Raw genomic sequence first — 27,108 nt, 5'->3', positions numbered from 1 at the left:
ATTATGGTTAAAATCCAAAACTGCTTTAAACTATCAGGCAACAAAGAGAGAGGAGAGAAGCAGATCTAAAATTCTTAACAGTTATATAAACTCCATACCTTTCGCAGTGTAGCCCATTCAGAAATTACTAATGCAACAGCAATTCTCTGCAGCGCAGATTTAGAATTTAAATGAAATAATAATAATTGAGCTAGTGACTCAGCTGGTTTCACTTCTTGGCTGATGAAGTTCACACTTGGCTCACACAAGGAACAGCAGAGGGCTCCGAGCAATCTTTAGAACAAGAAGATTAAAAAAGTGTTACATGATACAGTTATGATCAAACAGGTAATCCTTAGTTCTTATTTAGGGCAGAGAAGCCTTACTTCAGAAGAACTTTAAAATAACCTACGATCATTTGATAATATGAAACTGGCTTCACCAAGTTAAGGTCCCAATTCTCATCATGAGACCCAAATTGATGAATAATTGTAAACATTGTCTCCCAGTTTCATTTGCTTTCCTAGCTTAACTCAAAAGTTAATTACAAATCAAAAACAAAATTAATTAGACTGAAAATTCTTTGGAAATGCAATAGAAGTGTGGAAAAGATGTAAATTTTGCAACAGATATGTAATGTTTTTGTTAAAAAAAACTTACAAGCACAGGAAAGAAATTTCACATTCCTGTGAAACTACTATCTCTGCAAATGCTTTGCAACGGCAGTACTCCCACTTATAAAGCTGGGAGTGACAGATTTCTAAACTGAAACAAATCAGTTTGACTGCGCTCAGTTTTCTCACACAAATCAATATCTCTATTGAATTTATTAGAGAGATAAGGCTATTAAAAAGATTGATGTATCGTATGAAACTCAAATAAAACAGTTAACAGTACTGATTTAAAGTCTTACTTTACCTAGCTGCCTTTAGGCGTGTCCTAGTTACAACATAATCTCTGGTAGCTTGATCCTCATTAATGGTGTCTGAGCCAGCAATATATTCTTGCCTCACCTCTTTGGTTTGAGCTTGACCTTGTCGATGTTTACTGCAAGATTTTTCCTATATCACACAAAAAAAACAGGTGAACACAATAAATTACTAACAAATGTTGACATTTTTAAATGTACACTGATCGAATGAAATTAGTGAAATATTAATAGGTAATTCCTAGGTTAGTAACAAGTACTAATATCTTTACATGCAGTACAAGTAGATGTAGATGAATTATGTGTCTATTATTAATTTTTGAAGACTAAATCAAATTTAGAAGTTATCAAGTTATATGTATTTAGCGTCAAAATCAACACCACATTACCTTTTAATTCTAGAAGTTCCTTCAACACTACTTTTTTTATTAATTAGATTCCTACAGTATGGCAACAGATCCTTCGGCCCAACAACTCCACACCAACGCTCCGAAGAGTAATCCAACCAGACCCGTTCCCCTATCTTCTATTTATCCCTGACTTGGCAATTTAGCATGGTCAATTCACCTAACCAGCACATCTTATGGATTGTGGGAGGAAACCGGAGCACCAGTTTCACATTGAGTGTGTGCAAACTTCACACAGACAGTCGCCCGAGGCTGGAATCAAACCCGGGTCCCTGGCGCAGTGAGGCAACAGTGCTAACCACTGAGCACAGTTTAGCTTTCTGGTGAGAATGCTCAGCTTACTTTGTTCTTGGTGAAGGGTGTGGACTCTTAATTAATACAAGAAAATTACCTTTGATTTGGACTTAATCTCCAGTAGCATATTTGAATCAATTGGTAAATGAGAAGGTTGCATCATTAAACATAACCAAGCTCCCATCCAAGGGCAAGCAGCAGCAACAATGTACTGAATAGGGGCTTTATTCAATAGCTCCAACCACACCTAAATACAAGATAAAAAATGCGTTAGGTTGGTATATCAAAACTTCTGGCCTTGGCACCTTTCCAGATTAAAAATAAAAACGTAACAAAAATCAAAGTTTAAAAAAAATGATTGAGCCTAGGCTGTTACATCAGTCATGATATAAAATATGATCAAAAGAACTTGTAGCCTTAAAAAGAGAAAGTTGTTGCAATTTAAATCTTTAGATATGAAATACTGAGCTTTGAATTCAATTTTTTGATTTGGAACCTGGGGCTGAAATGGTTTCTAAAGAAGGGGAAAAAATCACTGACTAAAAATAGTGATAATGATTACTTAATGCCATGATATCAGCCAGCAACTCCCAGGGAGGTGTCAAAAGATTCTCATCTTCTATTTTTATTTGCAGCCTATGAAGATGTTCACATATTGGAAGATGGAACTTTACCTACAATTAACAAGCCTAAAAACAAATTTATACCAACACAGAACACATAAATAAGCTTATATTTTAAGGGGCTGCTTTGGCAGACAGAAGATGAAAGGAAGGATGCACCCATCAAACACAGTTTGAGGACACTTTCTCTCTCTGAAATAGAAAAAGTGCACATTGACATTATTGATTGGAAAGAAACATCAGGACGTTGAGAACTCAAGCATAACTGCTACTGCTGATGGTCCTAGACACCAAAAAATAAACTGTGCTCTCAAGCAAAAACCATACTTCTCAATGACACCCGAAGGCTTCTAAATTGTATAATCCTTTCCCTTACTTAACACTGAACACTGTCCCCTTTTCACTTTGAATCTACAAATGTACATGTGTCTGTGTATGTGGGACCCATGTGGAATTGTATCTTTATCGTTTTTCTTGGGGTTGGCATGTAACAAAATTGTTCCTTCACTCAAGAAAACCATGTAATTGGCTCTTTATTGTTTCTGGTGAAAATAACTGATTGTATTTTAACTGGGGAAAGGTGCAGCTTTGTGTTTAAGAAGAACTTAAATCTTTGATGCAACAAACTGAGGAGAAGGGAGCAGATTCATTCCTCCTTACCTGGTCATAAAACAAAGATAAATATGAGGAGTTTGGAGGATCAATATTTTGATCTAATTCTGTTAAGTTCAACATAAATAAGATCAGATTTTAAAATTGGATATCAATGCTAGTTTCCCTAACTTACTATCAATAAGTAAAATCACCCTAACTTATTGAAGTGCCATGCATTCTTTCAATCCTCTGGTCCCAGGACTGTTACGTTTGCAAAAATTATAACATTATTTTTAGGACTGTCATGCAACATTCTTGAGATAGCCACATGCTTGGTTCTGATACCATTAAAAAGCAGTAGTTTTTACAACATCTACGTTATTCAATGAAGCAGTTATAACGTTTCTGTTAAAATAGTTGTTGAAGGAATGGGCACGAATCTAAGAACTTGTAGACTAATCTTTAGACAAACACTAACCCAGGAAAGTATTCAGTTACACAACAGGATGACTTTGTTCCCTACTTACCAGATAACCTTGTAGATATTTTCTAATTAACCTGCTCAGCATTATTACTACACACCTCTGGAGCAGGTGGGAAGTGAACACAGGTCTCCTGGTTTAGGGGTAGGGATGCTATGATCGTGTCCACAAGAGCCCTCAGACTAACTTTGCAATCACTCAGTGTAAGTTTCGATAAAAGATGAAAATGTGAGCAGATTCACACTTCAAATTGATCACATCAAAAAATTTATACCTTGTGTGATCATCACATGATTCAAATGCCAATAAAGGAGAGATTTTAGAGTAATCAGTAACCAAACAGTTCTTCAAAAATTGCTCAATAAATTATATCTAAACAATTTATAACATATAAAAAATAAAGATAGACCAGTTCCCACAATTAAAATCAATTTTAATTGTTTTAGCCCGAAGTCAGAAGTATTTTTTATCAACAAAAATACTAAAAACGTTAAAAATGTTTAACAAATTCTTATGTTAACAATGATTACTGAATTGAAGAACAAGGTACCTTTTGAATAAGTTCCAAAATTTCTTGATTGCTTTCCAAAATACACGATTGGTATATATGTCTCAATACATCTTGTAGAATTGGTGTCAACCACATTACACAGCTCTAAAACATGAAAACAATTATTTCCAAATGCTTTACATATTAACCATTCTTTTGCTATAATTTTTAAATTGATACAGAAAATGGCATCAGTTGCATACTTTACACCTCAGTATAAAAATACATACTTGATCTCGTGTAGATAGAAGAGTGAATAAAGTTTCCAAAGCTGCTTTCCGAACAGAAGAAATAGTGTGACGTAAAAATGGCCAAACCCGAGGAACCAAAACTGTAAGTGATTGCTGGGTACTGGTAATTTAAAACAAATTGCAGTTTTAAGAGAAAAAAAATCTAAATGTTTCATGCAACATGACATTTAGTAATATTTAAAAGTATGTGCAATAGTGATTGCATTTATGACAATATTTGTCATATTTAAGAATTTGATAAAGTTCATGATTGAATTTGTGCTTATAGGAGACACAGACATCCCAATGTGTGCAATGGTAGGATTCAGGTTTGTATTTATACTTCAGCATTTAGTAAGCTCCTATTATTGACCATCAGGAGGTTATTCAATGAAGAACAAGAAAATTGATTTCAATTGTTTTTGGATACTTCAATCCCACCTATTAAATGCTGCCTGCTGCGATTAAGAGAGCCACAGTTTCTATTCATTCTCTCTCCACAACTAAAGACACCCAACCCCATTATTAGAATTTGATTTTTTTTTCAACTCTTCACTCCTTAGGATTTATTTTTGCTGGAAGTTGTTAGAACATGAAATGCACTAACAAAAGCAGTGTTGGAAGTGGACTTTATTAATGCTCAAACAGGAAGTGAATAAATTATTTGGTAAAGAAAGAAAATAATTAAGATGGTCTAGCAAAAAGACAACAGATTGGGACAGTGTATCTTTGAGAGTTAGAACAGGTATTGTGGATTGACTTGTTTCATTTGTAAAATTATATGATCTGTGCAAGAACATAGAAAAAAGAATTAGATGGTAAACATGAAGGAAAGAATAAATCTCAAGTGAATTTCAGATAATACATCTAATAGAAAAAATATTTTCACAAGATTGCTCAGTAGCATTAAAATTTAAGTAGTTACCTGTACTGTTGAATTTGACTATATGTCAATAGTGATGACAACAGGGTCATGATGCTGTTAGTAGAAGCTGTAAGATCATCCAATTCCAAAAGTGCATCCCATAAAGTATTGACAATAAAAGGCACCTAGCAATACGAAAATGCAAAAAGTGAACAATAGCAAAGTGTTCCACATAGTTAATAATAATAAACTGAGGAATGCAAAAATTAAAAGTTTACATTAGGAATTTTCAACACAACTGGATAATGTAATCACAATTAGAGGGACCATATGCAACCTTTCCTGTTAAAATTCACAATATAACTGGATTGGACTGAGAAGACAAGAATGTACTGGCTAGGATGGCAATCTATAGTAGAACTTGTAGCTTTAAAAAGAAAAGGTTGTAACAATTTAAATCTTTTGATTCTTATGAAATAAGTATTGACTGAGTGGAATTGTGCAATAGAAAAGACAATACTAGCTAAATGCAAATATTCAGATACAGAGAAATATCAAAGATTGAACAACATAACTACTGGTACCTGAGTTAACAATAACTATAAACTTGAAACTTCTTCTTTCATCACTAAATTCTCAAATGAGAAAAACACTTGAGACCATGTTGATGATCTTCAATCTATCGCAACATGTTTTGTGAATACATCCAGAAGTATAATTATTAGAGGAAAAATGTGAGTAATGTGCCGTCCGTTAAATTAAAAAAAACGCTTTAGAAGTCAAATCTGATGTTTTGCTATTTCAATGCTGAGAAACACAGTGAAAAAAAAAATCTGTGATACTAATTGACTGATACAATGTTTTAAAATCATTGAAGAGGGATGGAAAAAGAGAAAAATGACAACAAGTTTACCTTGAATGCCTCAAAATAGAGTCATAGAGATGTACAGCATGGAAACGGACCCTTCGGTCTAACACGTTCATGCCGATCAGATGTCCCAACCCAATGTAGTCCCACCTGCCAGTACCCGGCCCATATCCCTCTAAACCCTTCCTATTCATATACCCATCCAAATGCCTCTTAAATGTTGCAATTGTACCAGCCTCCACCACTTTCTCTGGCAGCTCATTCCATACACGTACCACCCTCTGCATGAAAACGTTGCCCCTTAGGTCCCTTTTATATCTTTCCCCTCTCACCCTAATCATATGCCCTCTAGTTCTAGACACCCCCACCCCAGGAAAAGACTTTGTCTATTTATCCTATCCATGCCCCTCATGATTTTGTAAACCTCTACAAGGTCACCCCTTAGCTTCTGACGCTCCAGGGAAAACGGCCCCAGCCTGTTCAGCCTCTCCCTGTAGCTCAAATCCTCCAACCCTGGCAACATCCTTGTAAATCTTTTCTGAATCCTTTCAAGTTTCACAACATCTTTCCGATAGGCAGTAGACCAGAAATGCATGCAATATTCCAACAGTGGCCTAGCCAATGTCCTGTACAGCCGCAACGTTATCCCCCAACTCTTGTACTCAATATTCTGACCAATAAAGGATTGCATACCAAATGTCTTCTTCACTATCCTATCTAGCTGCGACTCCACTTTCAAGGAGCTATGAACCTGTACTCAGAAGTCTCTTTGTTCAGCAGCACTCCCTAGGACCTTACCATTAAGTGTATAAGTCTTGCTAAGATTTGCTTTCCCAAAATACAGAAAGCGAAAATAGCCCAACTCTGAAAACTGAGAACTTAAGAAGGAGAAACAAAGTAAAAGGAAATGGTAAACAGAATATGAAGTCACAAAAATCAATTTGGATAACTTTAATGCATGAAATTTCTTGGAAAATGAAATTTAATCAGTGCCAACAAATAATCTGTAGCATAACTCAATAGTATGTGTTTCAGTAAAAAAAAATTTATGACTGCTTATACAGTGTAGGAGAAAATGAGGACTGCAGATGATGGAGCGTCAGAGTCAAAGAGCGTGGCACTGACAAAAGCACAGCAGGCCAAGCAACATCCAAAGAGCAGGACATTGATGTTTCAGATGTAAGTCCTTCATCCTGAAACGCTGACTTGCCTGCAGCTCAGATGCTGCCTCACCTGTTGTGCTTTTGTCAGCACCATGCTTTTCAATTTATACAGTGTAGCTTTATTTAACATGTCCAGGATCCAGGATTATGGGGTCCAGGATCCAGGATTATGGGGTCAATCCCTATTCAAGACAGCCTGTGGAGAAATGATTTCTGATTTTGGACTACTGGATGTTAATGGCCAATAATATGGAATGCTTCTCAACTAGATCATCACATTTTGTGGTGCTTCTTCAAGGGTTTTATAACTCAGACTAATAACCAGTCCACATAAAAACATCTGTGTCATGGAAGCAATCCTGAGCACCACCATTCTGATGGAATTAAAACTAAAGCAGCAGAATGAATGGGTTGCATCATGTACCACTATGGGGGAAAAAAAATGTGATCCCAAACAGGATATGAAATAAGGTTCCAGGTTAACAAGGTTATTCTGAGAGCTTTACAGGATGCTGAGAGGGTCAACTTTCACATCTGATCACATGACTGGTTTACGGAACTACTTGTCTCCTTCATTTTATGCCAATCTCTATCCATCTTAAGAGATATTTCTCTGTATGCCTGCTGCCCTTAGCTTTCAACTCGTGTTTCACAACACTAATTAACACCTGTACATGTTGTATTCATCAATAAAAAAAAGGTGGTAATCAGGATTGAACCAGCTGTTTAAAGGTCTTGTTTGCTTACAAAAGTGAATTGATAAAACTCCCAAACTTGAATGAGGAAAGTACACAGTTTAATACAGTTTCTAATATTTAGGGTTATTATAATTCAAAAATAAAAAAACTATATCGTTTAGAAAATACCACTAGAATAGATTTTATCCTCTGATTTCGACCTCTCGTAGTCTTGTGAACTAGGGATAAATGCAAGATACGGCTCAGTTCTCACCTAATTGTCAACATTCAATTCTTATTTTATATGCTACTTTATTTGAACACTATTTAAAATTAAATAGAAAACACAAATTTGGGGAACAGAGAAGTAGAATTGGCTATAGGAATTGCAGTGCAACTGGAAAGTGCAAAACTGAGGTATTACATCACCACCATTGAAGCAGGATTGAGCTAAACCATGAGGAAGTTACAGAAACCTTGCCCACTATCTAGAGGTGACAATTTAAAGTAGGAATGTTAGAGGTGTGTAAAAACAGAACAACTATAAGCAAGATTCTGCAAACAAGAGACATGTGAACTACTGCATCAATCAATATGTCCAAAAGAATGTGTACTTCCACTAGAATTGGACTGGTTTGCTATATTCACAGCAATTTCAACCAGCCTTATTACCTATCAATATACAGCAAGTGGATTAAATTAACTGCACTGCAACTTTACAAGTAACTATGTAGCCAATGAAGTGGGAAGTACTGAGACTATAGATCTGAGCAGGAATTCTTCAGGTTCAGTCCCTGCTCTGAATTGAGTTAATTAATTGCAGACACAAAAAAACAGTTTTCTAATTCCTCAAAATCAAAAGCTTGTAGGTGGACAATAATACCTTGATAAAGTGCTCAAGGTCTGTTTGCATCTGTGGAACTGCAGGCCCACACATGAGGTTGCAAATCTAAAACAAAGCCACTCAGCTTCAAGTTCTTTTCTCAGACTTGTTTCTACCTTAAGAATATGCTATGCTTACAGAAGATTTTGTACTAACCTCAGATGCTTGAAGTTGTACAAGATTTTCCACGACTGGTACAAGTGCAGCTGCTGCTACTGCACGGACGTCATCATCCAAGTCTTGCAAACCATCAACTATAGTAGGAAGGACTTTTGGTAACAATGTCTCAATCAAGTCCTACAGTAAAGTACAAATACTTACTACTGTCATTTCACATGAATCAAAATATGTACAAATCCAAAGAATAAATACTGTTTAAGATTTATTTCTAAATTACTGCAAATTTTGCAGAAACCAGTAAATTGTTACAACTTACCTGCCGAACTGCCAAAGCGTATTTTATTCCTAGAAGTCCACCATGTCTCACTTCCCACTGTTCCTGTGCCAGCAATCTTAGTAAAACAGCTACAGTTCCATGCACCCCCCTCTCATTCATGTACTTCAACACAACTCCAAGTGTTTGAGCACAAGTTTCGCGTACAGGTGCCACAACCTTTAAGACAAAATATTCATATGTTTTTATATATTCCTCACTTCCACCCACCCAGTTAAGTCCATTGAGATACTGAGATAGTTGATCCCAAAAGGAGATTTCATTGGACATTAAAGCTATTGCTCAAACAGATAATCTGTGTGATTATGTGCTTGATCAGACAGGGAATTGCACCCTCCCTGAACAGTACTTTTTTCTTCTTCAAAAGGTAGGGAGTTTGTAATAAATCTGTAAAGCTAAATTACAATGCACAACTGATCTGAGCTGCAGTCTCGTAGTCTGGCATCCATTGTAGCTGCAGGACCACCTATCTTGCTCAGAACATACAAATCTTACTAAAAGCACCACTAGTAGTTTTAATGCTCAAAGTTAGCATTCTTTAATTAGAAAGGAAAGTGTGCTTCTAAATGTAAAATATTCCAGTAATCAAGAATAACTTGAAATAAACACTTATACACAGTATATAAGTTGGGACACAAAGCTTTCTATATTGCGTTAACAATATTTTATGTACTGTGAACTATATTTAGGATGTACTAGCTATTTACATTGCGCAAAGGCTTTTATAAAGAATAACTATTAAACAACTTCTTTTGAAAATAATAGATTTAACATGTTCATGCCTTTTGGACTTTCATGTGATACTGTCATGTATACGACTGCTTTAACACTAAAACTGTTCCCTCCGACCTAAAGTTTAACAGCAGAACACTTACTTCATCAGAAACAAAATCTCCAAATCTGTCCAGTGCAAACACACAAAGTAGACGAATAGCCAAATCCTCTAGCCATTCCTGGTGTTGTTGTTCAATCTGAAAATTAGAAAGTTAAGACCTAGTGTAGACTTCACAAAATAAGCAACAACATGGGTGATCAAAAGTTCTTCCTGACCTTCATATTAATACAAACAAGGGTTTTGGTATTGGAAACATTAATTTGCACAAGTTCCATGTTATTGTTATAATAAGGTTTTGGTGCAAGAGATGAAAAAGGCATGAATGGATTTTGTCAGCAGTTGGAACAAATTAACAGTTGTAAAGATTGTATTAAGGTTTAATACAAAACATAAAGGTTTCAAAAACAAATTTTACTGAACAGCGAATGAAATTATTTGATTTGAAGGGAAATGATACCTCCAATATTTCAATGTTCTGGGGAGTCCACTAAGTTCTGAAGCTTAGCCTTAATGCTCACTAATCAGAGTTTTTACACAATTTGATTACCCAGTAACCTGTGCTCTCAAATCTTTGCCATATCTATTTTAAACTATTCCTTAGGGGATTCCATTGATTAACACTATAAATTATAGCTTTAAAGATTTTCATACTTTATGTACCCAATTATCTTGTGGGATTTATTTGATTAAGTCAAAGAAACAGGGGGTTGGTATTCCCTTGAGTTAATGGCTCTGCTATCTGAAGTAGAAGGGAGAGGCACAGGACTTTGTCACTCAGGGGAAAGTGAAACTGCATTAATCATAGCTCTAGAGAAAACCAACATCGTATCAAATTTAGTCTGAGATTAGTGGAAAACATACTTGTCTGCAGAAAGGGCATAAATATACATATTTGAGTGACAGAAATCATTGAAATGTGCACAGGTTCAAACATTGCACCCTGATAAACTAGTACTCTCATACAACCAATAATTTTTTTTTTCAAAATTCATAGGCAAGACAACATTTGACTTTTTTTTTAAAAAGAAAGAACTGTTATGTTAAGCATCAGGTAACTGAGGCATTGCTTAACACAAAAGCTATAACATAGTTATGGACCATGACTTCAAGACACAATTCTGAGAATTTCCTACATCATTTCCATCAGTCAGCATCTCACACTTAGATGGACATAGCACAGAGCCAAAGACAGTGCAGTGTGAAATCACATTTAAAAATTGCTGGGATAATCAATCTTCCTGGGAATTAAATAAAACTGTTACCGTAAGATTATAAAATATATTGAATAAATTACATTCTCACTCAAAAATAACTTTACTATCTCTCAGCATGCCTTTTTTCATAGCATGTTTGCAGAGCCCCCTCTTGGCAGAGAACAGACAAAGCAACTGAAATCTTCCTGAAATCTTCCTGGCAGCACTTCTGCAGTTTACTAATCACAGGAAACTTTATAAAATGGCTACCTATTTTAAATGATTTTAAATGGTTAAAACAATGCATTCCTCAAAAAAACAATTCTTTCATTCCACCTAGAGTCTTACATCCAGACAATAATAAATACAATGGCAACCAAGGTCTAACGATGTCTTCTTAAAAAACTCAAAACCTCTCCACTTCTTTTGTATTCATTTTACAGTCCTATCTTTTACATTATTGCCTTTAAATTATCTGTGCACTTGCATTTCTGCATTATATTTCTCTGGCCAAAACTGCATTGTGCCCATCAACTATTTTACAACCATCAAACTTGGGTATCATTTCTCTTTTGCATATAGCTTAGCAATTTGTATAAAATGTTTCAAAGTTTGTGTCTACTAAGTATTGGATTAGGTCATGGTTGTGGAAAGAACTGATTTTTTTAACCTTTCAAAGAAAATAACCAATACTCACGTGAAATCAAAACTCTGAAGCGATATGAACATACAAATTACATACTTTTCATTACAATTTATAATTAGATATTAGCTGATCTCATGCAGAGTTAAGACCAAATAGAGTCTTTAGATGAATTGAGGTTAGAGTGATTAGATTAGATTCCCTACAGTGTGGAAACAGGCCCTTTGACCCAACCAGTCCACACCAACCCGCTGAGGAGTGACCCACCCAGACCCATTTCCCTCTGACTAATGCACCTAGCACAATGGGCAATTTAGCATGGCCAATTCACCTGACCTGCACATCTCTGGACTGTGGGAGGAAACCCACACAGACATGGGGAGCATGTGCAAACTCCACACAGACAGTCGCCCGAGGCTGGAATCAAACCTGGGACCCTGGTACTGTGAGGCAGCAATGCTAACCACTGAGCCACCGTGCCACCCTAGAGGTCATGGAATAACTGGAGAAGTGCATGTAGATAACAGTTTCGAATTTTAAGTTATATACTTGGCCATAATTTTTGTATTTCCCAGTTAAATTCTTATGTCTATAATCAAAATGGAAACGGACTGTATAAATCTGACCTGGTGTAGTGGGCACAAAAATGACTCCTGCACCAAAAATTCTGGAGAAAGATCCTTTAATAGGCAAATGGGAGATTCTGCAGCAGGAGTCCTGATGAATGGGAAAGTGTAAGTAAAGGTGTCAGTGAATAACCATACACTGAAACAAAGCCTCAGAACAATATGGAACAAAACTTAAACGCAGAGCTTCACAATATCATGGCGTTATGGTGACAAAAGGGACAATGACTGCCGATGCTGGAAACCAGATTCTGGATTAGTGGTGCTGGAAGAGCATAGCAGTTCAGGCAGCATCCAAGGAGCAGCGAAATCAACGTTTTGGGCAAAAGCCCTTCATCAGGAATAAAGGCAGAGAGCCTGAAGCTTGGAGAGATAAACTAGAGGAGGGTGGGGGTGGGGAGAAAGTAGCATAGAGTACAATAGGTGAATGGGGAGGGGATGAAGGTGATAGGTCAGGGAGGAGAGGGTGGAGTGGATAGGTGGAAAAGGAGATAGGCAGGTAGGACAAGTCATGGGGACAGTGCTGAGCTGGACGTTTGGAACTAGGGTGAGGTGGGGGAAGGGGAAATGAGGAAACTGTTGAAGTCCACATTGATGCCCTGGGGTTGAAGTGTTCCGAGGCGGAAGATGAGGCGTTCTTCCTCCAGGCGTCTGGTGGTGAGGAAGCGGCGGCGAAGGAGGCCCAGGAACCTCCATGTCCTCGGCAGAGTGGGAGGGGGGAGTAGAAATGTTGGGTCACGGGGCGGTGTGGTTGATTGGTGCAGGTGTCCCGGAGATGTTCCCTAAAGCGCTCTGCTAGGAAGTGCCCAGTCTCCTCAATGTACAGGAGACTGCATCGGGAGCAACGGATACAATAAATGATATTAGTGGATGTGCAGGTAAAACTGTGATGGATGTGGAAGGCTCCTTTAGGGCCTCGGACAGAGGTGAGGGAGGAGGTGTGGATGCAGGTTTTACAGTTCCTGCGGTGGCAGGGGAAGGTGCCAGGATAGGAGGGTGGGTTGTAGGGGGGCGTGGACCTGACCAGGTAGTCACGGAGGGAACGGTCCTTGCGGAAGGCGGAAAGGGGTGGGGAGGGAAATATATCCCTGGTGGTGGGGTCTTTTTGGAGGTGGCGGAAATGTCGGTGGATGATTTGGTTTATGTGAAGGTTGGTAGGGTGGAAGGTGAGCACCAGGGGCGTTCTGTCCTTGTTACGGTTGGAGGAGTGGGGTCTGAGGGCAGAGGTGTGGGATGTGATCGAGATGCGTTGCAGGGCATCTTTAATCACGTGGGAAGGGAAATTGCGGTCTCTAAAAAAGGAGGCCATCTGGTGTGTTCTGTGGTGGAACTGGTCCTCCTGGGAGCAGATACAGCGGAGGTGGAGGAATTGGGAATACAGGATGGCATTTTTGCAAGAGGTAGGGTGGGAAGAGGTGTAATCCAGGTAGCTGTGTGAGTTGGTGGGTTTGCAAAAAATGTCAGTGTCAAGTCGGTCGTCATTAATGGAGATGGAGAGGTCCAGGAAGGGGAGGGAGGTGTCAGAGATGGTCCAGGTAAATTTAAGGTCAGGGTGAAATGTGTTGGTGAAGTTGATGAATTGCTCAACCTCCTCGCGAGAGCACAAGGTGGCGCCAATGCAGTCATCAATGTAGCGGAGGAAGAGGTGGGGAGTGGTTCCGGTGTAATTACAGAAGATCAACTGTTCTACGTAGCCAACAAAGAGACAGGCATAGCTGGGGCCCATATGTATGCCCATGGCTACTCTTTTAGTCTGGAGGAAGTGGGAGGATTCAAAGGAGAAATTGTTAAGGGTGAGGACCAGTTCGGCCAAACGAATGAGAGAGTCGGTGGAAGGGTACTGTTGGGGGCGTCTGGAGAGGAAAAAACTGAGGGCTTGGAGGCCCTGGTTATGGCGGATGGAGGTTTAGAGGGATTGGATATCCATGGTGAAGATGAGGCATTGGGGCCGGGGAAATGGAAGTCTTGGAGGAGGTGGAGGGCGTGGGTGGTGTCTCGAATGTATGTGGGGAGTTCCTGGACTAGGGGGGATAGGACAGTGTCGAGGTAGGTAGAGATGAGTTCAGTGGGCAGGAGCATGCTGAGACAATGGGTCGGTCAGGGTGGTCAGGCTTGTGGATCTTGGGAAGGAGGTAGAACCGGGCAGTGCGGGGTTCCCGGACTATGAGGTTGGAAGCTGTGGGTGGGAGATCTCCTGAGGTGATGAGATTCTGTATGGTCTGGGAGATGGTGTTATGGTGACTGCCTACTAATTTGGGGATAAAGTTAAGAAGAGGCAAAAGATGCTGATAAATGAGATAGTTTGGAGTATATTCTGAGATACTTGAGAACGGTCAATCAAAAATGGATTTTTGCCAAAAAGTCCTTGCAAATGGTACTCATTGAACTAAACTAAGGCTAGTTGCTCAGGGATGTGAAGAGTGACTGGATGATTTACATGAAGTATTCTGTTTTCCCACAGATGGAAAAGTAAACTTGAAAATAGTTTAAGCACTTATGGCCTTAATCAGTTGACCTATAAACCACAATATTGCGATACACCGCTTTTCAAAAAGAGAAAAGTTTTTCTGAAATGCCCAAAACAGCATATGCAGGAAGAAACCTATGAAAAATAACTAAAGGATTCTACATTTTTAATGATGCTTCAAGGTGTGGTTCCAGTGAGATTTGTTTGGCTGAAAATTGAACCCAAGAAGCTTTAATTGATATACAAGCATAAAAAGAAAGAACAGGACTATTTCACCCTTGAACTCGGTCTGCCAGTAACAATAAAATCATGACTGACCTGTTGCACTTCAAATTCCACATTTCCCAACTCCTCCAATAACATTTGACAGCCCTACCAAACAAGGATCTATTGACCGACACCTTAAGATGATTTAACGGCTTTATTTTCGCCACCTTCTGAAGCAGAGAGTTGTACAATCCTTGGAGGGAAAAAAAGTTCTTCCTAACTCTACCTGAAAAGCATCATCCCTTATTTTAAAAAGCCATCCCTTAGCCCTGGACTCACCACGAGGAAATATTCTTTACATGTCAACCTCGTCTAGCCTCTATACATTTCAGTCAAATCACCTTCAATTTTACAAATGTCAGTGGGAACAAGCCCAGACTGTCCAACCTATCCTAATAGGACAGCGGACACATTCTAGATATCAATCTAGTAAACCTCAACTGAGCTACCATTTACATCGTGGGTGGCACGGTGGCTCAGTGGTTAGCACTGCTGCCTCAGAGCACTGGGGATTCTGATTCAATTTCAGCCCTGGACAACTGTCCGTGTGGAGTTTGTACATTCTCTCAGTGTCTGCATCGGCTTCCGCCAGGTGATCTGATTTCCCCCCACAGTCCGAAGAGGAGGCAGAGTGGATTAACCATGGGAAATGCAGGGTTACAGAGATAGGGTAGGGGGATGAGTCTGAGTGGGATGCTCTTTAGAGGGATGATATGGACTAGATGGGCTGAATAATTCCATGATCATTTTTTAAATAAGGAGGCCAAAACTGCATATAGTAGTCGAGATGTGGTCTCATCAATGCCCTATATAACTAAAGCATAACATCCTAACTTTTACATTCAATTCCTTTGTATGGGATGATGTCCCATCAGCCTCCTGAATTAGGTGTTCTGTCTACATGCATGTCAAGACACATGCACCAGAATGCCTACATTTCTCTGCACCACCGTATTCCACCACTATATTCCATTTAAGTAACACTCTGCTTTTTCACTCTCCCTGCCAAATTGAACAACTTCATATTTTCCACATTATACCCCATCTGCCAGATTTCTGTCCATTTGCTCAACTGACCTTCATTTATTCGCAACTTTCTGAAGTCTTCTTCACAAAGAAACATACAAAATAGGAGCAGGAATAGCCATTCAGCCTTTGGACTTGCTCCATCATTCAATATGGTCATGGCTGATCATCTAACTTGGTACTTCCTCCCCATTCCCTTTGACTTTTATTTAGCCCCAAGTACAATATCAAATTCCTCCTTGAAAGCATTCCATGATTTGACCTCAAATGCTTTTTGCAGCAGACAATTTCATATGATCACCACTCTCGAACTGAAGAAATTTCTCATGTCAGTTCTAAATGGCCTACCTAATATCCTTAGACTGTGACCCAGAGTTCTGGATGCCCCAATTTTTTGTGAACATCCTTCCTGCATTTATCCTGTCTAGTCCTGTTAGAATTTTCTTGTTTTCTATGAGATCCCACCTTGTTCTTTTAATAGTAAACATAGTCCTAACTGATTCAGTCTTTCTTCATGTGTCAGCACCACTATTCCAGGAATCAGTCTGATAATCTCTTTACTAATAACATCTACCCTATGAGAGATGTTAACTTAACAGTTTCCTGTATTCTTCTGATACAGGAAGAAGAAAGGGACGCTTGCAACTTTCCAGTCTAATGGAATCTTTCCTGGATTGAGAACTTTGGAAATTTTTACAGAATGCATCTACTGGGGGCTCATTAGCAACCCGTTTTTAAGACCCTGGGTCTGATTGGACCTCTTCCTAGAGACTTACCAACTTGCTGATCCATCAATTTGCATGTATTTCTTCTCTGGTGATTTATACTTTCACAAAGTTCCCCTCTCCCTTCTATCTCCTGATTTACATCACTATTGGCTTTTTTTAGTTTTTTTTTAATAATGAAGACAGAAACAAAAGATTTCATTTCATCCAACATTTCCTTCTTATGACCAAGCTCATTTACTTATTCTTTTCCTTTTTAAATATCTAGATGTACTCTTGCTATCCATTTTTATATTCCTAGTTTCCTCTCATACTCGAAATTCTTCCTCTTGATTAATGCTTTTGTCACTCACTATCATTCTTTATATTCTGACCAATCATCTGACCTGCCACTCATATTTCCAGTTATATACTTTCTCTTTCATTTTGATGCTTTTTCTAACTTTAAGCATAGATGGTATCTTTAGAATCTATTAAAATCAGGAATATACTTAAATTCTGAGTATTCCAAAATATCCCCTTAAATATCTGCCACTACATCTCTATTGATGTATCCACTAATCTAGTACAATAGTTTATTTCAGCTAGCTCAGCTTTCATGTACTTATTTAATTTTAAAATGCTGGTCTTAGCCATAATCTTCTCCCTGTTCAAACTGTAGGTAAAATATAATCATATTGTGCTTGCTTCTGTCTTTATTCTGAAGTAATTAATTAATCCTGTCACATTACACAATACCAAGTCTATATAGACATCATAATGGAAAGTTTTCAAGCATCTTCAGACTGCATGTTAATTTCAACTTGGTTGGAACCAGAATTTGAGAAATAAGTTATTAATAGAATTAGAGCAAAATGCATGCAAGCAAACCCAGTAATTGCAACTACTGCTAGTTGTACGGCTTTGGCATTAAGATGTTTAGTTTCATTCCAATCAGTCAAAACTAATACAAGTTTTGATATGTTGGAGTTAGTGTGAAGGGACACCCAAAAGTTAAGAATTGTTTAAAGGCACATAAAATATTTTTAAAAAGAGTAAATATGCAAAAATGAGTTCCTGACCTTAAAACTAGTTATTTCTAATAACACTTCACATAGACAGCCTGATACATACACTAGTTCAACTGGTTTCATAATATTTTTTAGGAGGAATAATGAGAAAAGTTCACCCTTAATTTTTCTGTTTTTCTTAGCTTCCCGAAGTAGTATTTTTTACATGGTTATTGAATCCATGTAGATAAATTATTCATTTTGGGATCACATACTCTATCAAAAAAGACAGAAAATGCTGAACTTGCTGATTTGAAAGAAATGTTGAGAAAAGATAGGCTTTAAAAAAATTACATGGATGGCTGAAAATGAAATACGTAATTATTTTACAAAAAGGAAATGCAAGTACAAATAAATTATTAGAGATTCTAGAGGTGGGATATCCCAGAATGCAATGCTTTGCGCAGAATATGGCATTTAAAAAAATTTGATGTGCTTCAAAATTTTAATTTAAATAAAATTTAGAGATTGTATGTACAAAGAAAAGGAATATTAATAAATTGTTATTGGGATGGGGTGCTTGCTTGTAATCTGTAACTAGAGATTAATTGTTTACAAAAAAGGTGTGCAAAATTGGCTCCAGTTGCACCTTTGATCAACTGACTTTCATGACATTAAACAATGATTGAACTGAAATTTCCACCGATTAACTATTAAAAAGGATTAAGCCATTTCTTTCCTTCCCACTTCAAAAATCTATTCCTCAGCTATTGACTGCTTTCCCCGACAACTGTTTGTCTGAGACTAAACTGGACCATGCACAACCTTGGATTCATATTTAAAATTAATATGCAGTCAACCACATATTTGCATTATCACCAAGACTACTTTTGCCACACTGACCAATTTTGCACTTGCCTCAGCTGGGCTGAAGAGTGGCAGATGGAATAAGTTAAATAAACGTGAGGTGTTGCTGAATAAAGAAACCTTGGGGTGCAGGTTCATAGGTCCTTGAAGGTGGAGTCACAGGTAGACAGGGTGGTGAAGGTGACAATTGGCATACTTGCCTTTATTGGTTAGTGCACTGAGTACTGGAGTTGGGATGTCATGTTCTAGCTGCACAGGATGTTGGTTAGGCTTTTGGAATACTACATTCAATTCTGGTCTCCTGGCTATAGGAGGTTAAACTTGAAAGGGGTCAGAAAAGATTTACAAGGATGTTGCAGGGTTGGAGAATTTGAATTATAGGGAGAATAGGCTGGGGCCATTTTCTCTGGAGCTTCGGAAACTGAACTGTGACCTTATAAAGGTTTATAAATTCATGTGGGGCATGGATAGGGTGAATACAAGTCTTTTTCCCTGTGGTGGGGGAGTCTAAAACTAGAGGCGATATGTTTAAGGTGAGAGGGGAAAGATTTAAAAGGGATCGAAGGGGCAACTTTTTCACGCAGACGGTGGTGGGTGTATGGAATGAGCTGTCAGAGGAAGTAATGGAGGCTGGTACAATTACAGGATTTAAAAAGCATCTGGATGGGTATATAAGGGTTCATAGGGTTATGGGCCAAATGCTAGCAAATGGCACTGGACTAATTTAAGATAATCACCAAACACTATTTGTGGGAGATGCGATGCACAACTGGCTGTCATATTTCCTAGATTACAACACTGATTGCGCTTCATGAAATACTTCCCATTTTTCTCCCTGTTAGTATATTCCCTGTACGCTATTCTATTATTACTGAATAGCATACCCAAACATGTCATTCCCACATATGAAATAAACCCATAATTCTAGAAAACCCCAGCAGGTCTGGTAGCATCTGTGGAGAAATATTTTGAATTGAATATGACTTCTTCAGAACTTTGAGTTGAGCTCAAAAGAAGAGTTATATTCAATTCATTTTTAAAAAAAAAATCACTCGTGAGACATGGGGATTGTTGGTTGGCCTGCAATTATTGCACATTCTTATTTGCCCTTGAGAAGGTGATGGTGAGCTGCTTCCTTGAACCTCTGCACTCCACGTGTCCTAGGTTGACACACGATGCTATTAGGGAAGGAATTTCAGAGTTTTGACAGAATGACAGTGAAAGAAGGATGGTGAGTGGCTTGGAGGGGACCTTGCAAGTCATGGGGTTCCCATGTATCTGCTGCCCAGTCCTTCTATATGGAAGTGGTCACGGCTACGGAAGTGGTCATGGCCTTGGAAGGAGAAGTCGAAGGATCTTTGGTGAATTTCTGCAGTGCAGGTTATAGAAAGTACACACTGCTGCTACTGAGTGTCAGTGGTAGAGGGAATGGATGCGTATGGACGTGGTGCCAATCGAGTGGGCTGTCTTGTCCTGAACGGTGTGTCAGGCTTCTTGAGTGTTATTGGGGCTGCACCCATGCAGGAAAATGGTACTATTCCATCACTCTCCTGACTTGTGCCTTGTACGTGTTGGCCAGGCTTTGGGGAGTCAGACCGTAAGTCACTTGCTGCAAAACTCTGAGCCTCTGACATGCTCTTGTAGAAATTGTGTTTATGAGGGAAGTAAAGTTGTGATTCTAGCCAATGGTAACCCTCAGGATGTTGATGTTGGGGGATTTAGTGATGGCAATGCTTTGGTGGTGGGGGGGGCGGGGGGGGGGGGAAGGGAGAGGTGGATAGATAGTATCTTATTGGAGATGATCATTGTGTGGCAGGAATATTACTTGCCACTTTTCAGCCCAAGTCTAGATACTGTCCAGATCTTGATGCATTTCAACAAAGACTGCTTCAGTATCAGAAGAGGCACAAATGATGCTTTTCATTGTGCATCAGTCAACAGCAAACATCCCAACATATGATGTTATGATAAAAGGAAGATCATTTATATAACAGCTGAAGGTAGTTGTGCCAAGGACACTAACCTTGCAGAGATGTTCTGAAACAGAGATGTTAAATCTATTCCTCTCTTTACAGATGCTTCCAGACCAACAGTATTTTCAGTACTCAGTTTCTATATCAAATTTCTAGCATTCACAGTATTTTACTTTTATTACATCATTTCCACATCTTTAATTGCTGAAAACAGGTACTAACAGTTCATTATAAGTGACCTTGTATTGATACAACGCATTTCACACACGTTCAAAAAAGAATACTTACCCAAAGGTTAATTGATAATTAACCAAGAACAAATGAACCTGCATTATACAATATATTTAACACCACCATAAAAAGTCCTTCACAGTCAAATGAATTAGTTTTTGGATTGCAGCCACTATTACATGGATAGGTAATTCACACATGGCAAAATCCTCCCCAAAAAGGCAGAAAAAGGATTACATAATTTTTTTTGGTGGCAATTTAGTTTATTTTGATGTATAAACATTGGCTAGAATAACTATCCACATTTCCTTCGAATATTGTCATGAGTATTTCCTGTCCACCTGAACAAGTAGATGACACACCTGACACAAACTAATCTTTGCCAGGCTTATGTTACAGTTATTCAATGCACTAAGTAATCTTGAAATCATAGTGCATCAAAACTAATGTTAACAAAGATACCTAAGTCATTTCCATAATACTTACCTCTTCTAAAGTGCTGTCTCCAACTTTACCGCCACTTTTTCCATGAGCCTTCAATATCTCCCTTAGCCCAGTTCCTGCACCATGCCGAACCTGACAGAAAAAAAACAAACATAGAGGTTATTATTGATCAAACTAAATTAAAAAAGAACTTACTGCTCAAATATAATTGCTATTTGAACAGAGTACCTACAAAGTACATAAAATTTAACTTGAAACCAGACGGTTTGTGAAATACATGCAGAGTACCATCTTTAGAGTTCTGGAATTCACTTCAAAAATCACCCAAAAAAGAAAAAAAATTGGGTTTTGGTGGTCACTGTTATGACACAGGGTAAACCAGACACACAGAAAAGCTCACCTCACGCCGTAATCTGTTAAATTTTGAGTGGCAAAGAGCCATCCCAAATATCACTATTTAAAGAAAAATTTGACAATTTTATTCTTTAAGTCTCAAAGAGAACATTAGACAACAACTATTTCCAACTCCTTTCTTTTAAACCCATCTTTTAGCTCCCACTCTACAATACTAGTCCCATCAACACCCCGATTAAGATTTACAATAAAAATATGTTTCAAAGCCAATCAGCCGTGTTGATTCTCCTTTATAGATTTCTCTCTGTAGATTTTCCTGGGTCATCTTTTCTTCGGTCTTCTGCTGCACAAATTTCTTATGGACCAGTACCTTTCAGAGAGCTATTCTGTTAGCAGTTTTGGTGCTTGGCTGGGTTTTGCTGTTCTTCCCCCAACTGTTCAAAATGTCCAATTTTATACCTCAAAACATCAGTCATTTCATTGGCTTGATGTCATCCAAAACAGTAAAATTCAAATTCGATTGGATTTTGGTATCTGGAGCATAACTCAAACTGATCGGCTAAATTTGTTTTGTAGCATGGCAATGCAGTTCCAACTATTTGTTTCAACCAAATGTTACATTTTTAAATTTTTTCCGCACACTCTGTGCCTCTCTAGGTCTGTGCCAGCTTCCACACTCTCAAAGGTACAGTATACACCTATACCTTCATAACACCTTACCCCTTCAGAAAAAAATGAACCATCAAAATGAAAAGATGGCTTCATTTTTTCCCTCTATTCCTTAACCATATTACCATGACATGCAAATGACTTTAATCTAAATTCATATTAACGTCTTCCCATATACAATAAATACCAATCTCATCTGTACTTTATCAGTTAAATCCACAATAACATTCTTACGACCCGCAACATGTACGATTTGTAAATTAAAAGTCTGTAACATAAGACTCCAATGAAAGAGTCTCATTTTCTTCTCGTTAAAATGTTCTAAGAATGTAAGAGGGTTGTAATCTGTGTACACAATCGTCTGACACATTGTCTGTAACATAAACATTAAAATATTGTAAGGCCAGTACCAACTCAATAGCTCTTTTTTGATCATTGAGTATTTCCTCTGGTAGATGTTGAGTTTCTGTAAAAAGTAACCAACTGGCAGTTCAGTCCCATCATCATCTTCCTGTAGCAGTACAACTCCAACTTGATGCCATTAGCATCGATGGCAACTTTGAAGGGTTTTGAAAAGTTTGGTTTAGCTAAAACTGGTATAGTGGTTAATCTTGCTTTTAAATGGTCAAATGTCACCTGGCATTGTTCTGTCCACCGAAAGTTTGTGTTCTTCTTCAGCAAATCTGTTAAGAAAGTCATTACACTGCTGAAGTTTGGAATAAACTTCCAATAGAATCCGCTTAGTCCCAAAAATTGAAACACCTCTTTCTTCGAGGTTGGTCGTGGAAGTCCTTCGATGGCCTTCATCTCTGCGTTCCGTGGGGTCAACCCCCCCCCCCCCAAGACCAATGTTATGTCCTAAGAACATCACTACTGCTTTTGCAAATTCAATTTTAAGTTTATTACCAGTTTTGCTTTCGTAGTCATTCAAAGAGCTCTGCCAACTGTACCATGTGATCTTTCCAGGACTTACTACAGATCACAATATCATCCGAATAGACTGCACAGTTTGTTAACCCAGCCACAACTTTGAATTGATATAGCCCATCTGGAGTTACAAGTGCAGAAATTTCTGTTGTGGTTCTGTTCACCAAACTGGGAATTTGTGTTGCAGACGTTTCGTCCCCTGTCTACGTGACATCCTCAGTGCTTGGGAGCCTCCTGTGAAGCGCTTCTGTGATCTTTCCTCCGCCATTTGTAGTGGTTTGAATCTGCCGCTTCCGGTTGTCAAGCACTGAGGATGTCACCTAGACAGAGGACGAAACGTCTGCAACACAAATTCCCAGCTTGGCGAACAGAACCAACTTAGGGCGGCACGGTGGTACAGTGGTTAGCACTGCTGCCTCACAGCGCCAGAGACCTGGGTTCAATTCCCGCCTCAGGCGACTGACTGTGTGGAGTTTGCACATTCTCCCCGTGTCTGCGTGGGTTTCCTCCGGGTGCTCCGGTTTCCTCCCACAGTCCAAAGATGTGCAGGTCAGGTGAATTTGCCATGCTAAATTGCCCGTAGTGTTAGGTAAGGGGTAGATGTAGGGGTATGGGTGGGTTGCGCTTCGGCGGGGCAGTGTGGACTTGTTGGGCCGAAGGGCCTGTTTCCACACTGGAAGTAATCTAATCTAATCTAAACCACAACAATGAGCATCCGAGCTACAAATCTTCTCACAAACTTTGAGCAGAAATTTCTTTTGCCGTCTGTGATAAAAGGTACCTGCCAGTAACCACGCAGTAAGTCCAACTTCGTGATGTAACTGGCTTGTCCAACTTTCTCCATATAGTCTTCTAATCTCAGTATTGGATACGAGTCTGATTTTGTTATGGCGTTGACTTTCTGATCATCCATGCAAAATCACTGAGTTCCATCAGGTTTGGGAACTAAGAAGATTGGTGAACTCCACTCGTTCTGGCTTGGTTTGATGATTTCCTTGTTGAGCATGGCCTCCAGCTCCTTCTAGACCTGTCTGGCTTTGAAAGAATTAAGCTGACAGGGGTGTTTTTTTTAAAAATCAGAACATTGTACTTCATGAACAATAGCATTAGTCCTCTCCAACTGACTCCTGCATGTCCTCATACTGCAGTAACAAACCTTTCAACTGTGTTCTTTGCTCCCGAGACAGATAGTTTACTAACCTATCTCACTCCTCAAGGACTTCTTCATTTTTAAAAAACATATTTTGAGGCACATCAAAATCCACAACATCTGGATTGGATTCCCCACTCTGCAAGGCAGTAACTAACACTTGTTTCTCCAGTTCTCTCTCTCTAGTATAATAACCCTCAGGAATATCCACTGCCTCCTTTTCGGAGTATGCATCATCATGCATTTCTTTTATTGTCTCATCTTTCTGCCTTTCAGGACTAAACACTTTTGTCTGACTCTCTCCCTGTTCAGGTTTTTCTTGTATTATTATGTCAAACAGGGTGTCCACTAACTGAACCTCAACTGCTTCATCTTTCTCTTTAGTTTTTGCTTTGTGCTGTTCCTTTTGATATGGGATCTTGTTACTACACAGTCTGGGAAAATACAGTTTTTTTCTTTTAACTCCTCAGTTTCTTGGTCTTCCTTGGGCTTCTCCACAACAAGGTGTGTCACTTCCATCTTGGACCCTGTTAAATCATTCTCAAACTAGGATTCCTGGAACTGACACTGTCAATCACTCCCACTGTTACTTCCTCAGTCTTGAGTTGGTATTCCAACCTGATCTTACGAAGGGGAATGCTAAATTTCTGTCCATCTATCCCATAAATTACCACACTCTCGGGTAACAGATCAGACAGAGTGCAAATTTGCTCATCTCTTATTATTAGAGACTGGTTCGATCCTGTATCTCTCAAAATTATAACTTCTTGCCCTTCTCCCCCTGTTTTTTCTGAGTAAACTTTAACCACAGAGGCAAATTCTTTATAGACATCAGGCACTAACTCCATACCCAGCCCCTGCCTAGGCTGTGCACTCTCCTGCAGCTCCTCAGCTTTTATTGGGGTTTCCTTTACTACTTTCACTAATGCCACTGGCTTAGCTTCTTTTACTACATCTTTTCCCACAGAGTCTTTCTTTAAAGACCAGCACTGTGACTTTACGTGTCCCACTTTACCACAGTGGAAACACCTGAGGCCTTTCACCTCCTTTACAATCTCTTGGGCTTCTTTTTTAACCTGTGGTAAACACTTACCAGTGTTCGCTACTCTGTGTTTCGTAATTTTGGATCTCCCTTTCTCCCAACTTCTATCCCTCACAGGATGAAATTCTTGCCGGAAGCTTGTTATATGCACCAACGTGTATTCATCTGCTAACGCTGCTGCCCTTCTCACTTCCTCGGCTTTCTGTTCATCCATGTGAATTCTTATCTCTGGAACTGAGTTTTTAAACTCCTTCAGCAGAATAATCTCTCTTAGAGCCTCATAGGTCTTTTTTTCTTTAAGGCCTGCACCCATCTATCAAAATGACTATCTTTCGAACTCAACGTAAGTCTGACCTCCTTTGTGTTTCTGAACTGCTATCTATATGCTTCTGGTACCAATTCATAAGCACTTAAAACAGCCTGATTGACCTCTTCATAATTTCTTGACCCTTCATCTGACAGCACAGCAAATACATCACTAGCTCTACCTACCAGTTTAATTTGAACTAGCATTACCCATAAATTCTTGGACAACCCCATCTGCCGAGGCAATTTTTCAAATGAAATAAAGAAGGCTCCAACATCTTTCTCATCAAAATGAGGCAGAGTTTTGACATATTTGTATATATCACTAGCTTCTCTTTTAAAGTCTATCTTGTTAACTTGACTTCGCTCACTAAATCGCAACTTCTCAAGTTCAAATTCTCTCCTTTTGCTCAGCTAAGAACCTTCTCTCTCATGTTTTCTTCCTTTATTTCTCTTCCCCTCTCTCTCTCTACCTTCTAACTTCATTTTCCTCAATTGTAATTTAAAATTTTTCTAACTCTACTGCACTTGTCTATTTCTCTGACACACCTAAGTGTGAATAATTCCCTTACAATTTCAGCTTTACTTTTGTCCTTAGTTAAATTCAGCTCTAACCTCTTTGCTAATTCTAAGAGTATGGTCTTTTTTTTATTTCTAAACATTCTTGGCAAATTTGGGAATCACCTTCAAAGCCAAAAACCTTTTTAGCAACTTTAAAAGCCACTTGTCCTACTTTTAATTTAACCAACCACGAATAACCAAAATTAAAGGTGTCTCATCTAAGTTTTATTTAAAGATCTAGGACACGAACTGGCAAGTGTTTAAACCTACTGGGCTTTCTTCTTACCCCAAATCGATTCAAATCTCAGACTGGATCTGTCTAAACAATCCAAATCAAGAATCCGAAACTGTTCAAATCCCGGAAACTAGCCCCCAAACTGTTATGACACAGGTAATTTACACCAGACACACAGAAAAGCTCACCTTGCGCTGTAATCTGTTAAATTTTTGAGTGGCAAAGAGCTATCCCAAATATCACTACTTAAAGAAAAATTTAAAATTTTTTTTCTTGAAGTCCAAACGAGAACATTAGACAACAACTATTTACATCTCCTTTCTCCTAAAGCTATCTTTTACCTCCCACTCTACAATAATGGCCCGATAAAAACCCCGGTTAAGATTTACAAACAAAAATCACGTTTCAAAGCCAGCCAGCTGTGTCGATTCTTCTTTGTAGATTTTCCTGGGTCGTCTTTTCTTCGGTCTTCTGCTGCACAAATTTCTTATGAACAGGTATGTTTCAGAGAGCTATTCTGTTAGCAGTCATGGTGCTTGGCAGCTCTTTGTTGTTCTCCCCATAACTGTTGAAAATGTCTG

General features: G+C 38.7%; 1 protein-coding gene across 4 annotated transcripts in view; it reads right to left on the bottom strand.

Moving 5' to 3' along the window:
- btaf1 (BTAF1 RNA polymerase II, B-TFIID transcription factor-associated) overlaps nucleotides 1-27,108 on the bottom strand; it is a 130,758-nt gene that overhangs the window by 43,484 nt on the left and 60,166 nt on the right. For all 4 annotated transcript variants that reach the window (XM_072557718.1, XM_072557719.1, XM_072557720.1 and 1 more), the window contains exons 9-18: nucleotides 21,326-21,415; nucleotides 9,873-9,968; nucleotides 8,980-9,156; nucleotides 8,700-8,840; nucleotides 5,013-5,137; nucleotides 4,088-4,208; nucleotides 3,858-3,962; nucleotides 1,706-1,855; nucleotides 898-1,040; nucleotides 99-273 (exon numbers count right to left, since the gene is read on the bottom strand). In XM_072557718.1, coding sequence (XP_072413819.1) covers nucleotides 99-273; nucleotides 898-1,040; nucleotides 1,706-1,855; nucleotides 3,858-3,962; nucleotides 4,088-4,208; nucleotides 5,013-5,137; nucleotides 8,700-8,840; nucleotides 8,980-9,156; nucleotides 9,873-9,968; nucleotides 21,326-21,415 — 1,323 coding nt within the window. The remainder of the gene's footprint in view (nucleotides 1-98; nucleotides 274-897; nucleotides 1,041-1,705; nucleotides 1,856-3,857; nucleotides 3,963-4,087; nucleotides 4,209-5,012; nucleotides 5,138-8,699; nucleotides 8,841-8,979; nucleotides 9,157-9,872; nucleotides 9,969-21,325; nucleotides 21,416-27,108) is intronic.

The sequence above is a fragment of the Chiloscyllium punctatum genome, chromosome 38 (assembly GCF_047496795.1).
Source record: "Chiloscyllium punctatum isolate Juve2018m chromosome 38, sChiPun1.3, whole genome shotgun sequence".
In the NCBI taxonomy this organism is placed as follows: Eukaryota; Metazoa; Chordata; class Chondrichthyes; order Orectolobiformes; family Hemiscylliidae; genus Chiloscyllium; species Chiloscyllium punctatum.
The sequence above is the reverse complement of the archived record's forward strand: the minus strand, read 5'-3'. Positions and strand labels throughout refer to the sequence as shown.